The sequence below is a fragment of the Ammospiza caudacuta genome, chromosome 16, assembly GCF_027887145.1.
Source record: "Ammospiza caudacuta isolate bAmmCau1 chromosome 16, bAmmCau1.pri, whole genome shotgun sequence".
NCBI classification, from domain to species: domain Eukaryota; kingdom Metazoa; phylum Chordata; class Aves; order Passeriformes; family Passerellidae; genus Ammospiza; species Ammospiza caudacuta.
In genome coordinates this window covers 9,181,665-9,197,388 of record NC_080608.1, presented here as the reverse complement: position 1 = coordinate 9,197,388, position 15,724 = coordinate 9,181,665, and the positions used below count along the sequence as shown (strand labels likewise).

At 49.7% G+C, this 15,724-nt stretch overlaps 1 protein-coding gene across 3 annotated transcripts in view; it reads right to left on the bottom strand.

Moving 5' to 3' along the window:
* JADE2 (jade family PHD finger 2) overlaps positions 1–7,538 on the bottom strand; it is a 74,585-nt gene extending 67,047 nt beyond the window's left edge. For 2 of the 3 annotated variants that reach the window (XM_058815044.1, XM_058815046.1), the window contains exons 1-2: positions 7,176–7,538; positions 769–826 (exon numbers count right to left, since the gene is read on the bottom strand). In XM_058815044.1, coding sequence (XP_058671027.1) covers positions 769–826 — 58 coding nt within the window. In that variant the 5' untranslated portion in view covers positions 7,176–7,538. Of the gene's footprint in view, positions 1–768; positions 827–4,429; positions 4,553–7,175 lie in introns of all 3 variants that reach the window. The other variant, XM_058815045.1, reaches the window with a different exon arrangement.
* Positions 7,539–15,724: the final 8,186 nt, after the last annotated feature.

The window sequence follows — 15,724 nt, the reverse complement described above, 5'->3', positions numbered from 1 at the left end:
TCCCAGCATGGCCCAGATGAAATTACTGTGACATTTGTAAGAAACCAAGAGCCACTAGTAAGAAACTCCAGAGTCCAGACAAGGGATTAGGCTGGTGCCTTGAGGGTACTGAACACCGAGGCAGTGCGCTATGTGTGCAGCGGGCGAAACCCTGGAATAGGTGGGAGAGGAGAGTGCTCTATTTATAGCCAAAATTCAGCACATTTGCACATGTTTATTGTTGAACACATGCTTCTGTGCCTTCCTGAATGAGGATGAAGTGAGGTAGATGTTGAAAAGCAAGCGTGGGCTTGCAGGTTTTGCTGGCTTGAGCCTTATCCCTTTTCCCACATCACTCTCCAGTTTTCAAGGAGGGAACAATGCAAACTGCTCCAGTTTTACTCTGACTCCAGGAAAAACTTCCCTTTCTCCTGGTACAACCAAAATCAAGAGCAAACTAGTCTCAGGCTGCAGCTCACAGGAAAGGACAACTCATCTACAAAGGGTGTTTGCTGCTTGGTTAGCACATCTACAATCAGCAGCTCTCCTCGCCCAGACTCCTCACACGAGGGAGACACTCTCATCAGTTAAGAGGAGCCACAGCCAAGTGTTTAAATAAATTGATATCAGCTTGTTGCTGCATTTCTGACAAACCCAGCCCTGCACACAATTCACTGTGCAGAGACTTCCCAGTAAATGCAGTTTCCTCCACTCTTTGTACAGTAATTATTCAAGCATTTTGACTGCTGGAGGTGAGTCTTGTTCAAAGCTTTGAATGAAAGGTCTTACTGTCAGTGGTGTCTGAGTTATCACTGCTGATGGAGTACTTGCGTCGTTTTTCTTCCATCTGGAACAAAAGAAATTGAACATTACACTTCATGTCCAGAAAACTCATCTCAACACCAAAGCACTGCTATATGAGTATCTGCACCCCCTCCTACCCCAGCACCAGTCAGTCCTTACCCTCAGGACACACAACTACCCAGAGGCTGAAAAAAATGCAAGAAAACAATTCTCATGGATTTTTAAAAAAACTTTAATTGTCTTTCTACCAGCTTTTCCCGCTCCCAGTAGTTACAGTGGGTGCATGTGGATCACTCAGCTTTGCATGGAAATTTGTCTGTGCAGGATTTGCATCCAAATGTCTCTTCCTCTGCAAGAGCTCCAACAGGACTGGAGGATGTCCTCAAGGGACCATGGTGCTGTTGGATGGGGGAAGAGATGTCCTGGGAACCACCTGTCCCAGCTGCAGAGTGTGAAGACAGGAGAATGGAAACTGCACACTCTCGGTATGTCTGCAGGGGGAAGTACAAGCATCCCAGAGCTGAAGAGAACCCCTGGGTACCACAAGCCTGGGGTTTTACCCTCTGACTCATCTTCCCATTCAGCCACCAGCTATTAATTTTAAGAGCTCGGGAGTATCTGTCACACAGGAAGCACCTCCCATCACTGCCCTCCTGGAGCTCCCAGGGGTGGGCAAGTGCCTCCTGCTCAGCTGCCCTGACTTCTCCATCCTCCAGAGCTAAAATCACAGCAGCAGCTACCACTGCACTGATGAGGAGACCGGCTTCAAGCTCAGCTGATTTGCTTTGAGACTTTGAACAAGCCACAGGAGTGCCTGAAATCAGCAGGTTGTCCTGAACTCACCCCTTGGGAACCAAGCACTCAGAACTCAAAGTAGGTGCTTCAGGAAAAAAAAAAAGAAGAAAGGTATTTTAACTTTTGAAAATCCAAATTTTACCATTGTAACTGGTGGCTGATCAATACAGGGCTCCCAATACAGGGCTTGGGCAGCTCTGGATGGAAAGGGCTACCTGTGGACCAGACAACTATCCAACAGGATAGAAGCCAAAATACATGCACAGAAATCAGTCTTAACCTCATTGAAATCTTCCCAGTAGTTTCTGAGATATTTTTGAAGAATCTGAATGTGTTCATATGTCATACCCACTATTGCTTCCACAAATGGTAACTGGGAATGATAATGAAACACAGGGTTTGTGTGGTTTGGTTGCAACAGGTACAAGCAGCACACAGAGTGGGACAGCAAGCTACAGCATGACATTTGCCCCCAAACATCAGGAAATGTTCCACATAAACATATGAAAACCTTGTAATAGGTGTATTTTACAATATATGTGGTATCACAGCATTATAAAGGAAAATACTACAAAATATCCTGAACATTTTAACTATCAGTGTTGTGGTAAGGCATTGCCCTGTCAAAATGTGACTTAAAACACTCCCTAAGAATATGGCAATATCAATACTTTTCCCCTGGTGATTCAAGAGGAAACAGATGTTATTAAACCAGCCTTGTTCCAAATAGCCATTAGATTTTGCTTGGGGGAAATGAAATTGAAGATAGCTCCAACTGCAGCTTACTTACTTTTAGTGAAAATCCTACCTCAACCTTTGAAACTGGTTCCTACTGGTCTGAAGTGACAAACAGACATTTGGAGCACAAAGACAGTGCAATGGTTGTATTGATTCTGGAGTTCCTAATCACAGAGATTAAATAAGCCAAAGCCAAGAGGAGGGGGAAAAAAACACCTGAGGAGAAGCAAAGGAATGCCACTGATAGCTAGTGAGATTTCCCAGGTTTCCCATCTTTGCTTTTACAGCAAGGCAGCATCACTGACATCCCTCTCCTCCAAGCAGGGAAAAAGGTTTGCAATCAATGCTCAGGTAGCAGGAGGCTGGCACTGGTTTGGGCTGGTATGTGTGAGGAGATGCACTGATCATCCCTCTCACTGAACCTGGTCCCTGCATCCTGCTTCTGTCCTAGAGCTGCCTACAGAATTAACACACTCACTAGGTAACAAGATGAATTGATATTCACATACAGAAGTGGTTCACATTGCAGGTAAAAATAGCATCTGTACTTCAGTAAATCATTTTGCCACTGTTTGGCAGGATGCAAGACAGCATCCTCCAAACCAAACTGCATTAAATTTGTGAATGAAATTCTGGCTTGAGCAAAGTACAGACATCTCTGAACAGCAGCACTGAAAGGCTGGGCAGGGGATGGCACACAAAGTACTGTGTGCCTGAAAGGAACAAAAGTTTTGGCCAAAACCAGGCTATTTCAGAAAATGGTTACATTCCAGGCTGTGCTAAGATGCTGCTTCTGAGGGACTCATCTCGAGCAGCCAAACAGTAGTAAACCACATGGCACTAAAGAGAGGAATTTACTGTAGAGGGGTAATTGGGCCATTTCCCCATCTGTATCCCAGAGTTATAAAGTCTGATGGTGGCTGAACTCCCACCACCCTTTTGGCATCGTGGCTGGGGGTGGGGAGGGCTCACTGCCCACATCCCTCCCAGGGCTGGAGCTCCGGCTCCCAAAAGCTCTCAGAAGCAATTCAGCTGGTGAACTACTGAGCAACTTAAGTCCCAGCAAAATACCATCTCTGCTCCAAAATTAATCTTTTGTTTACATTAGAAGTTAATTTCACCTTTAACTGACCCATTCCCCACATGGCATCATTAATAAAGTCATAAACAAATACCAAAAAAATTTGTAATACTTTGAAAAGGTCACTGTTAGGTCAAACTTGGCCCAAAATCTAGTTTTTACAGAGCCAGAAACCAAGTGAAAGGTTTCTATGTAGGCTTGCTTTAAAAATTCAAACAGAAACAGATGTGGGTTTCTTTTATAAACAAATGAACATCCCCCTGAAGTGTCTGCAACTCAAATCCACAGGCATAGCCCTGGCTAATGCCTGGAAACCAAAAACTGAACTGCTTGCAAACCAACACATGTTTAGCATTGCCTTTGTTCAAAGCTGAGAAAGGCAGATAAATGCTAGACCAAGGAAGATGATGGCCCTTCATCAGCCTAAACAAATGTAAATCACTATGTCCTTGGACAAATTAGCACCAGGATTGGTGTTAAAATGGAGATGATGGCCTCAGGCTGGCTGGTCCTGCCTCACAGCAGGGGAAGGCTGGAGAGGAGCTCTTGGGAATGTAATTTTGCCCAGCCCATGCAACCTGGGAGAGGTGAAGGCAACTACTGCTGGCACACAGAGATGCCTGTGCCCAGATCCTGAGCTGAGCTGGGCACACTGCCAGGGACAGGCACCCGCTCCCATCCACACTGAACCGAAATGCCTCATCCAGCCTCCAGCTAGCACAGAAATCTTCCTCTGCAGACCCCTCCAGCAGCCCTGTGCTCTGGAGAGCCCCCTGATGTTCCCCAGCTCCCTGCAAACTCTTCTGCACATCAACTCCACGTGCGATCTGGAGATTTCTTAGCGGCATCCCAGCACCCTGTGCAGAGGCTGCTTCCACTGCTTCCAAGAAGGAACCATTCTGAATTGTGGCAAGCAAACAGAGAAATTCATACATGCCTGTGCCCTCCACTTCCACAGGGAACAGGCACAGAAACCTGCATAAGTTGCAGCAAAAAAAAAAAAAAAAAAAAAGGAAAGGGTTTGGTCATCACCTCCTCCCAGCTCCCGCAGGTTGAGTGAGGGATGCGCCGCGCTCGGTCCCGATGCGCCGTCACCTCTGACGCTGAGAGCAACACCGGCTCAATGATGTGCTCTGTTTGTGAGCTGCAATGAGACTGCAGAAAAACCACTTCCCTGTTTGTTCTTCCAGCCCAGAAATAGGAACACAAACAGAACATAGTGCCCCCAGCGGCACGCACACGGCTCCGGCCACCGACCCCGCTCGGGGACCCCGTCCCGGAGCCACCTGTGCCCGCGGCTGGCACCGAGCCTGGGGCTGCTCCCGAGCATCCCCCCAGCGCTCCCCCTCTGCCCTAATGTGCTTTTTATCCTCTGTCTAGGAACTCCAGCCAGTTGTTAGAAAGTGCAATAAAAAGGGTGGAGGGCTGGAACATCCCAGCCGGTACGCCGTGGGAGGGTTGTCCTCGTCCCATTGCCTTTTCCCATGAGCAAATTCCGGAGCCAAGCGCTGCTACGGGAGGCTCCGAGAGAGCAGCAGCATCCCCCAAACTGGCACAGCCCCAATTTCATAGTAACAGGACAAACTTTTGGACCTAAGGATGCACGGCAGCGGGGCCAACAAGACCCGCAGCAAGCCGTGGCGCTCAGCCCCTCCATCTGGGAGGAGCCTTTCCTGACCTCCCTGGTAACCCTGCGAAGAGCAAATGCTGAAGAGCAGGATCCTGGTACCTACAACAACCATTTTCTGGGCAGCAGAGCCTGCCCCTGCCTGCTGGGGCTCGTCTGTCCCTCGCCTCCTCCACAGGCTGCTGCCAGCCCCAGCTTTCCAGCAAAAGCTCAGGTGCCCAGGTGAGGAGCAAGCCATCCCTCCTCTCCTCCATACCAGCGCTGCTGTCTTGGCTCCCCAGGGCAAAATCTAATCTCATTTCAATTTAAAACAAAACAAGCGCTCGTTTACTTCCTGTGCTTTGCCTTTCTCCACACCTACAAGGGGCTTTTTTTCCCTTACTACTCACGTTTATAACTTTGCTTGCCTCTTCTGACTCGTTACCTTATAATTATCTATTTTTTCTTTAGCAAGCCCAGACAGAGCACAGGTGATCAGAAAGGTTACTGAGGGCACTGGGGCCACCCCTGCCTTCCTGGGGAAGGTGCAGGCAGTGACACAGGGCATGAGAAGGGACACCAGCAAAGCTCCATGCCCACAGCCAGCTGCCCCATCCTGCAGGTCTCTTGAGCATCAAGAACTCAGAGGAAATCAACAGGAGCTACATACACTCCAACCTTTGTGAATCATGAAAACCCGCAGAAAGGTAAAGACCAGAACTGGTCTGAAGGACCACTCACCCACCAACTTTCAGAACTTGAGTGTCAAACCCTATCAGCAGCCATCAATACTTTAAAGGAATTGCATCTGCTTGCCTACAGACCCCCTAACGTGTACCCTCCATCCTCTGCTCCAAGCCTACATTTTTGAACATCAGCCTCAATTTTCTTAAGAAAAACAAATTTAACCTTCGATTTAACCTTTCTGCAAGCTATTTTTACTCCTATCTCAAGCTTATTTTAACCCCAGTAGCCAATAAGTGCTTAAAGGTCAAACACCATTCCTAAAAGCTGGGCTCCGTACCCCTGGGGAGAAGGCTGAGATCAGATAATTGGTTTTTTTTTCCCCCAAGCAAAACCTCCTCATAGAACTGTCCAAGCGGTCGGAGGGTCCTGGCTTCAGCCCTTCAAAACAATTTTCATTGTGAGGGCTGAGAAGGGCACTGAGAATTCTCCCTGCGAATGCCATGCCATCCTTCTCTTCCCACTCAAAAAGCGCTCAAAACGTATAGGTACGGAGAGACAGAGAGAAAAATTTATTTCCCCCTAATTGCGACCGAGGTTGACAATCCAGCAGCCTCCCGCCTTTCCAGCGCTTCCCAACTTCCAGCTCGCCGCTCCCACCCCGGGCGCGGGGCAGCCGGGGGGGCGCTCCCAGCCCCGCATCCCGGCTGGGAGCGGCTCGGCAGGTGGGGAAGGGGCAGGAGCACGGCGGGGGCACGGAGGATGCAGCAGGGAGCCCGGCGAGGGGGCAGGTGGCCGGGGAGAGAAGGAGGGGCGGCCCGGGGGGACAACGGCGCGGGGGGACGCGGGATGATTCCGAGCGCGGGTGATGCCACGGGGGGAAAGCGGCGGAGCCTCCGCGCCCGGCAGCCCCGGGACCCCGCGGCGCGGCGCGGTGCGGCGGGGGAAGGCGGCGGGGAAAGCCCCGCGGTGGGGAGGGAAGGGGGGAGGAAGGGGAGGGCAGGCGGGAGCCGGCAGCCGCCACGCCCCCGGGCACCGCCATCCCGGCCCCGCGCAGCGCTCCGCGCCCGCGGCCCCTGCGCTCCGAGCGCGCCGCCCGCCCCGCGCTGCGCCCGCCGAGCCCCCGCTGCCCGCCCCGGCCCCGCGGGGCGTCCCCCGCTCCCCCGGCGGACAGGGCAGGGCGCGGGGCCGCTGCCGCAGTCATTAATTCGGGGAATAAAGGGGCGAAGCGGCGAACCGAGCCTTGAAAAGTTCTTGTTTACGTCCCCGCCGCCTCCCTCCCTCCCGCACTTCCAAAGGAGAGTGACCACCGTGCGCCATCCGCCCCGGGAATGCTGCACATCTCCCGCCCGGCAGCCGGGGGAGGGAGGGGGAAAAAATAAATAATAATAAAAAAAGACATATATACAGCAAAAGCAGGGGGAGCTGCAAAATAACCATCCGCTGCAAAGCCAGCCCGCTCCCGCCACCACCCCGCCGAGCCTTTACCTTGGCCAGGAGTGTCCGCCCGGAGTTGCGCCGGTCTCTGGGGTGACAGGCGGGAGGAGGCGGGGGCGGGGGATGCTCCCGCAGTCCCCGGCCGGGAGAGCCCCCTCGGCGGCTCAATCCGGTGTCATTGCCAGGGCCGCGCCGCCCGGGCCCTCCTTAGGAGCGCCCGCCCGGTAACTCCATGGATGCGGTCCCGCTCCCAGCCGAGATGGCCGCTCCGCCGCGGCCGGGGCGAGCCCTGCCCGCCTGTTTCTCTTTCTTTTTCACCCCGCACTTCCTCCGGCGCTCCGCGCCCCGCCGCCGCCCGGGCTCCGGCTCCGGCAGGGAGGCGGGGAAGCGACTTTCGGAGCGGGGACGGATAATGGTGGCGGTGCTTCCACCCCCCCACCCACCCCCCCCCCGCCTCGGCCGCCCCAAATCTTCAATTTCTTCGCCTTTTCCCCTCCCCGGGCGCCGCGGCAGGGCCAGGTGCGGGCAGCGCGGGTCCCATCGCGGGCCGCGCCGCCGCCGCCGCCGCCCGCCCCGCGTCACCCCCCCGCCGGCCGCCGGGGCCCCATGGCGCTGCCCGGAGCCCCAGCGCCGCTCGCCCGCAGCCCCGGCGCCCCGCAGCCCGGCCCTGCACACGCACTCACACTCACACCCGCACACACTCACGCTCTCCGCCCCCCCCACCCCCCGCGCCCGCCCGCTCCCCCTCTGCGCGCTGTGCACACGCGTACACGGGGCGGCTTCGCCAACCTTTGAAAAAAATAAATAAATAAAAAATAAGCTTATACTTTAAAAAAAAAAAAAAAAAAAAAAAAAAAGAAGGGTTTTGGCGCCATATTAATGACGTACTTAAAATTTGCCATTTCTCCTGCGTCAAAAAGACGGCTCTTGCCCATCGCGGGGCGGGCGGGGGCCGCGGCGCGGAGCTGCTGCCTCCCTCCCGCACCCGCGCAGCGAAGTTCCGCGGCCGCGGGGCGTGGGAACCGCGGGGGGGGGGGGGGGGGGGGGGGGGACGCGGAGGCTCCGCGCCGGCACCGCGGCCGCTCCGGAGGGGCGAGGAGCGGCGGGGCTGGGGATGCGCCGCAGCACAGGAGCCCCCCCGGGCCGTGCTGTGTGTGCGTGTGCGTGTTCCCCCCAGAAAACTTGGCAGAGTTTCCGCGGAGAGGTGCGGAGCGGCGCGGCGGCTCCGCGCGGGGTGACCCTGCCGTGCGCGCCCCACACGAGCGCTCCGGGCTCTGGGTGGCTCAGGGCTGCCTGTTGCCAGCTGTTTTGCACAGGATTAAAAACAACGACAGCAGTGCTTTCGGGATAGAAACGGCTTCTTAAATTAAAATAATAGTAATAATAATTGGATGTAGAGCATATATCTGCCCCAACTCCCAGGGGCCCTACAGAAGTTGGCTTGTACTGTTTTAAACCAATGCTGTAGAAGATTAAAATTCAAGTTAAAGACCCTCTTTCAGTGACAATCTGCCATCATCTCTTTCGATTCATTAAGCTGGTCAGCCCTAAAACTGTGATTTACCAATTATAAACCATTAGGAACCAGAGCTACAATAGCCAGATGCTCCCCAACTTACATCCCTGTTGTGGCTTGTTATAAATTACTAAACTTGAATGAATTAGGCTGTAACTTTCTGCCTTGGCAGTCTGTGTTGGATGTTTTCCAAAGGTTCCAAGTCCTTTGGCGCTTCCAAGGATGAAAGCAGAGTAGGGGAAGAGCATCACTTTGGTCATTCTTGAGCTTGCTGTGGTTCTTAGGACTAACACTGGAAATAAGGTCTTGAAATTTGGCACAAAGCAGCCTTTTATGGTCTTTTAGATAAATCCACCCAAATTAGTTGTGTTACTGGGTTTTGAAGAGCAGTTCACCACACAGCAATAAACATGCTCAGTTCTGGCAGCTGAAATCTCTCAAAATGCTGCTCTTGGGGCACCTGCTGCTTCAGGTGCTCGCAGCCCTCTCAGCAGCCCCCCAGGGAGCAGGAAACATCAGCTACTGACGAAAAAGCATTTCCTTGGATTACAAGAGCAATGGGATTCATGAGCACAGCCCGTGACAGGACTTCACCTGCAGATCCCACCTCACCTACAGCACAGTCTGCCTTAAGGGATGTTGTGAAGGTCACTGTGTTACCTGGTTGGGACATGAGAGGTGTCCAAAGTGAGTCATTCCATACCAATTTCTGGAGATTTTCTTGTGCACACATACTCTAATGCAGTTCTTACAGTTACACTGTCACAATCTGATTTCTCTGTGACACCTGTGCAGCACGGATCTGCTCTGTATGTCAAGAAGGAAACAAATTGTGGCCATGTTCTCATCTTAGCTGCATCACCAAAGACTGCCCAAGGAGTCTTTGATGATGATGCAAGGGCTGCAGGACACAGGCATAGTGTGACAAAAGGATAAAACTCTCCCAAAGATTCCTTCCATGCCCTTGCCACAGGCTGTGTAACACTCCAAGTCATTAACCCAAACTTTTGGCTGCTGTTGGCTGTGTTGCCCACACTGTGGTGCGTGGCTGGAAGCCTTTAGCCTGAATTGCTGACATCCATCTTTGTGCAGCTGGAAGCAGTGGGTGCTGTGCTTGCATGTATGAAGTGCTGTATCATGTTAAATGCTCTGAAAATGCAGACGTTATGCTTTTCAGACGGAGTACCCTGAATAAGTCAAAACTGACCTTAATCCATCCATGTGTCACTCTGACCCATCTTCAGAATGAGTGTTTGGGGAGGATTAATGAAGGTGCTGAAGCACTGAGGCAGTCTAGTGGAAAGTGCCGTAGAAAAAGCCATGAGGAAATTAATAATTCTGTCTTTTGAGGAACCTGCAGGTCCCTGCTCTGCTCCTGTGCTGCATACTACAGCCTTACCACCCTCTGGGCCATTTCTCCAGGATTTCTGGGGTACATCTCTACACAAGGTCATGGCAGGACAAGGCAGGTCCACAGCATGCCTGGTTACAACCTCAGTAGATTTTTACCTTCCAGAACTTGAGCACCTTGCTCTGCTTTGAAAACTGCACGGAGAAGTATTGGAGCTGCATTTTCTATTGCTGTGAAATCCAAAAGTGGTCAGACATGTGAATAATGCTCTGGATAATGTGCTCTGCCTGGGCTCATGTGCTGAACAATAGGCTTTGCTGAGCCCCTCGCTGACCATCTCACTGCACACAGCCATGCAGAGGGAAAAGAGTATCTGCACATGCAACTGAAGTCTTGTTCTGCTTCAACAAAAGGGTGTAGATGAAGTTGCACCGACAAAGTTCAGACATTTCTACTTTTTGAGTACTCTCATTAAGAGATTTTTGGCTACCATATATGCACACTTAAACACAGTTTGTGTACAAATGCATAAACGTGGCACACGCAGCACCTGATGGATGGTTCTCCAGAAAGGTCATGTGTATGTTACATACAACACTCAGTTTACATAGTATGACATTTATGTAACACTTATGAAGAGCTCTGACAGGGTGTTGCAGGGTGTTGTCAGCTGGCATTTGCTAAGAGAGGAAATAAATCTAATAATAAAAACAACAAAAAAAAAAGCATTTTGGAAGAAACAATACTGCACAAATCCTTTAAAAGGACAGAATTGTCTGCACAACAAAGGCTTGGCTGATTGATGCTAAAATAAGCAGTTATGCAACAAGTAAGAAATACGATCTCCAGGGAAGAAACCAGCAACATTTCTCTTTCATCTTCATTCACCGGTGCTTATTTTCACAAACCTGAAAAGAAAAATATAGGCAGCCTTTCGATGATGAGCACACAAGTAGAATTAACAGATGTTTTGAAGTGAAGGACAGACTCTCTGTGAGTTTTCTGTGAGTTCTGCAGAGTTATCCCATCACTTACCCTGAGTCCCCCAAAATGCTGCAGAGCTGTCACCTCAGGGCTGCTTTCCCACCTTGGAGGAGCATCCTGCTGGAGTGATGAGGTGTGAGTACCTGAATTTTAGGGGTGAATTAGCTCACCTTAGAGCTACAAAATTGTTAAAGCAACTTCAGGAGAACAAGCATATGAAATAGTTACTCTTCAAGACTTTGATTGAAATACACCTCTCAGTAAAAGTTGAGACCAGTGAAAATCTCAGTGCAGACAGGAGAGAGAAGGAGGAAAGCCCAATTGCCATGTTGGCATCAAATTTGATTGCCATAGCCCAGGAGAACCAGGTGGATGGGACTGGTCCATGGGAATGCATGTAGTCCCCAAAGAGAGCAAAAATCATATGTCATTTTGAAGATCTTTAGAACTATTCTGTTTTCTGACATTGGCTAGGGAAAAGGCCACGAGGGAAGCTCAGCTCATTCCTGCTGTGACACCCACCCAGCCCCAGTGCTGGGTTAGGGAGGACATCATGGAACAGGGAGATGCTCCAGGGACAGAGAGCTCCTGGAGACCCCTCAGGAACACCACACAGCTTGAAAACAGCACAGGAGACACACAGCTACTAATTCACTGCCTTAGATGCCCTCTTTTGGGGCCTCTGGTAGCCAAAAGTCATCAAAACACCTCATGGCTACTTTAATTCCTTTGGAGGACCAGGGCAGTGCACAGTCATTCCAAGAGGGCAACACAAAGATGATAAAGAATCTTGCTGCATCCATGTCCCAGATGGGGTCATCCAATATCCCAGCTATAGTCAGGATATTTGGTTTTTATTAAAATCTGTGTTAATTTGGACAGTGGTAAGCAGATGCAGCAGAAGGAAAATGACAAGCTCTGTTCTAAATGACAATGATAATAATTCACATCTTTGGGAATGAACTATGACAGATCAACAGAGAGATGGCTGCTATGGTCATTATATAAACTAATCCCTTCCCAAACTAACCCCTTTTCTTTCTCATTCATTCTGCATAATTCTTTTCCTCTCTGAAGCTAAGGAAATACACTATACTTACAGGAGAAAAAATTTGATTTGGCAGATCAGTGGATAGTGAGATTTTGTTTGCAGTCTCAATTACCTTCACTAGCTGGAAATTTGGTATGAAAACAAACTGTAAATTAAAAAAAAAAAGAAAAAGTAGATGATATAGCATTACAAATGTCCATCCCTTGACAGATAGCTCAGTAATTCTCTGTGTTCTAGCAACAGCTGCTTTAATATCTTTCAAAGAAATGGCAGCCTCACAGTGTCTGAAGGGATTACCTTTAAGGAATGCATCCATAAGTGGCTTTGTGCAAAGATACTCACGCTCTTGTGGGGTTTGCACTGCATTTTTTCCTGCCAAATTTCAAGATTCCTTTCTTCTTGTTGTTGCTGTTGATTTTCCTGTTTTCTCTAAGTTTGCTGCTATTGCTGAATGCATCTAATACACCTCACATTTCCTGCATTCCCCAGAGTGGATGAGCTGGGGCTTTTAGAGGGCTCTCAAAGGGAAAATGAGGACCATCAGTGGTCAGGTGAACAGCTTCAGTGCCCTTCCTGGCTCAGGAGAGCTGCTGTAGCTCCTCCTGCTTCTGAGGGGTCCATGGGCATCTCAGCAGAGTTCCCTGCAAATCCCTTCCTGCCTTCCTTTCCTTTGCTGCCTTTTTGCTGCTTCTCACACTTTCCATGCATGATGTGGTGAGGGGATAACACAACTCCTGGGACCACACAGGGCTTCATGTGAGGATATTTGACTGCTACAGGCAAAACTCTGTGGTTCTGGGTGATGGATGGTGAAAACAGAAGTAGATTTTAATAATTCACTTAGAAGGGATGTACAAGGAACAGCAAATTCAGCTGCCTCAGTAGCTCTGCTCTCCCTTGTGAAAACTGTCCCACAAGGCAGGACATGCCATTGCAAGCCCTTGTCCTGCCCAATCCCACCCCTCAACACAGGAAAGACCAGCTGAGGTGTAAATGCTGTTGTGCTTCACTCCCTGAGCAGGCCAGCAGAGCCTTCCTCCTCCTGCAGTGTCCTGGCTTGGGAGGGAGGTTCACAGTCCAGTGCCAGGGAGAGTCTTTGTACCTGCACATCCCACCATGGAACATGCAATTACTCTCCCAATTCAGAAAAAAAAAAAGGAGACATTAATGATCCCAGTCACAACTCAATGCACCATTTGAGTGAATGGTACATATGCTAAACAATACATGCATCAGAACTGCATTAATCCACATTTCATATGGATTCCCTCTAGACATTCAGTTTATAACCAAGTTGGCTATTTCCCTGTATTTCTCTGGAGTTGGAGGGTGTGAAAAAGACATTTCCATTTCATTGACTAAGTTCCCAAGGGGAGAGTTTATGAAAGTGCAAGTGCATAATTTACTGCCTGACAGGATGAAGATGGTATCTGGTTTTAAAAAAATAGTGCACCCTGAAAAACAAAATTGCTAGAACAGACATTTGTTTTCCTTAAGTACCATATTTTAGAAGCATTTAATTTAGCTTAGAAGCACCGTTAAAAATATATGCATTGTAAATTGCAGCTGTATAACAAGATATTTATCAGATAATGTCACTGAATAGTCTCCTGTTGCAATATAAATGCCATGGCATTTATAGAAAATAAATGTTGAAGTAGTGAGCTTTCTTTTCAAAGTGGAAAACCATTATCTCATCCAAAAGTCATAAATAAAATTATGAAGCTTTGCTTACAGGGTTAGTTTTAACCATAGGGGGGCTGACATGGACACTCCATCAGTGTTCCCATGCAGCAAACCCAGCCTGGATGAGGGAAGCACATGGAATGGGAAACAACCTCTCAGAAAGACCTGAGAGTAGCCAGAAGGACAAATCAGCTGCTAATGCATTTGAGGAGAAGAGATAAAGATTGAAAGTCGAGGATCTCTTGATCTACAACTGAACATGATATTTATAATGAGATTCCTGCAGCACTCTCCTGGCTTCATGAATTTATCTTTCTGTGGTTCTGCTCCTTTAACCATTTTTTGAATGGTTCACATGGTGTATTGCTTGCTTCTTTCTCTCTCTCTTTTCTCTCTCTGCATTTTTCTTTGGACAAACTGAATCCACTGATCCTCTTCCATGATCATACTCGTAGGAAATTACTGGTTACCTGCCTTGCCATGCTCACTTCTTCCTCACACACTTTGGTCTGCCCTGTAGCATCACACAAGCAGAGCTGAGGCTGGATGTGCTGAGCTGAGCCAAATCCCTCTTTCTGCTCACCAAGTTCCTCCATCCATCCATCCATCCATCCATCCATCCATCCATCCATCCATCCATCCATCCATCCATCCATCCCATCTCCCAGTCAGAGGAGCAATGCACACCTGCACTGCTCATTGTCAAAAGCATTTTATATGATGAATGATATATGTCTGAAATAACTTTTACATCCAAGAGTGGATGGATGGATGGATGGATGGATGGATGGATGGATGGATGGATGGAGGGACAGCTGATCCACTGACACATCAGCCATGGAGGGGAAGCAGAACACATCAGCAGAACACACCACACAACAGCACCCAGGTGTCTGGGCCACGTTCAGGAGAAGGTAAGTCAGTCGTGGTAGATCCTTTGAGAGGGGGGTCTCATACTGAGCATTTCCCATCTGTAAACACTGAGGACATATGGGCTTTGCACCACCTTAATAACATATCATAGGAAGAAGAGCATGGAGACTTGTTAAATCACCAATTCTGTCATCTCCTGGGACAGGATGACAGCCCTTCTGCAGAGGATGCCACTGATTTGAATTTACCTTTTCCCTTTGAAAGTAGCCAGTCATTGCTACCCCTTCCAGGCTGCTGAGCAGCCCCACATCTGCCTGAGCTCTATAGATGGGCTTTGGTGAGCTCCACAGATGACAGGCAACCATTGAAGCAACAATTCCTGCACGCCAGGACTTTAACACATTGTATTTGCAATGCGTCCCCCCTTTATAGTGCTTGTAATCTTCAAATCAATCCTACCTGGCAGTGGAAGTTTAACATTAATGACTTTCTTATTATGGATGGAAAAACCTTTCAGAGCTAATGAGCAGAAACAAGATCGCTTGGCTCCTGGCTGAGGAGGTGACTCCGCGGTCAGCACCAACACTTGGAGCAGAGCTCCACAGTGCTTGCTTTAGCACAGCCCCAAGGCTTTGTCTGGCAGGTTACACTGCCTCTGCCTTTGGAGCTGAGACCTGGGGTCAGAAAATGCTTTAATGGTCTCAGCTCCTTAAAATAAAAATATCAGGAAAAGGTTGTTCCCCTGGGGGAAGGTTGAGAACAGGAACAGGCCCCCCAGGGAATGGTCACAGCACCAAGCCTGACAGAGCTGAGGAGCATTTGGACAATGTCCAGATTCCTTTAGGACGACACCCTCAGACACATGGTGGGATTTCTGGGATTGTCCGTGCAGGGCCAGGAGTTGACTCGATGATCTGTGTGGGTCCCTTCCAATGAGTGCTGTCAGCAAGGAGGAGGCAGCTGCCCATCACCTTCCCTTCAAGGTGAGACTGTGGTCCCAGGTGAAGCCTTGCTCCCCCCAGCCAGGGACAGCTGCTGAGGTGTGAAATGGGGGAGGTTCAGTTTAATTTTATCTTGACAGCCAGGAGAAATTAGGACCCGACCAGTTTTACATTTAATTTCCAAGCTGGTCCCGCAGG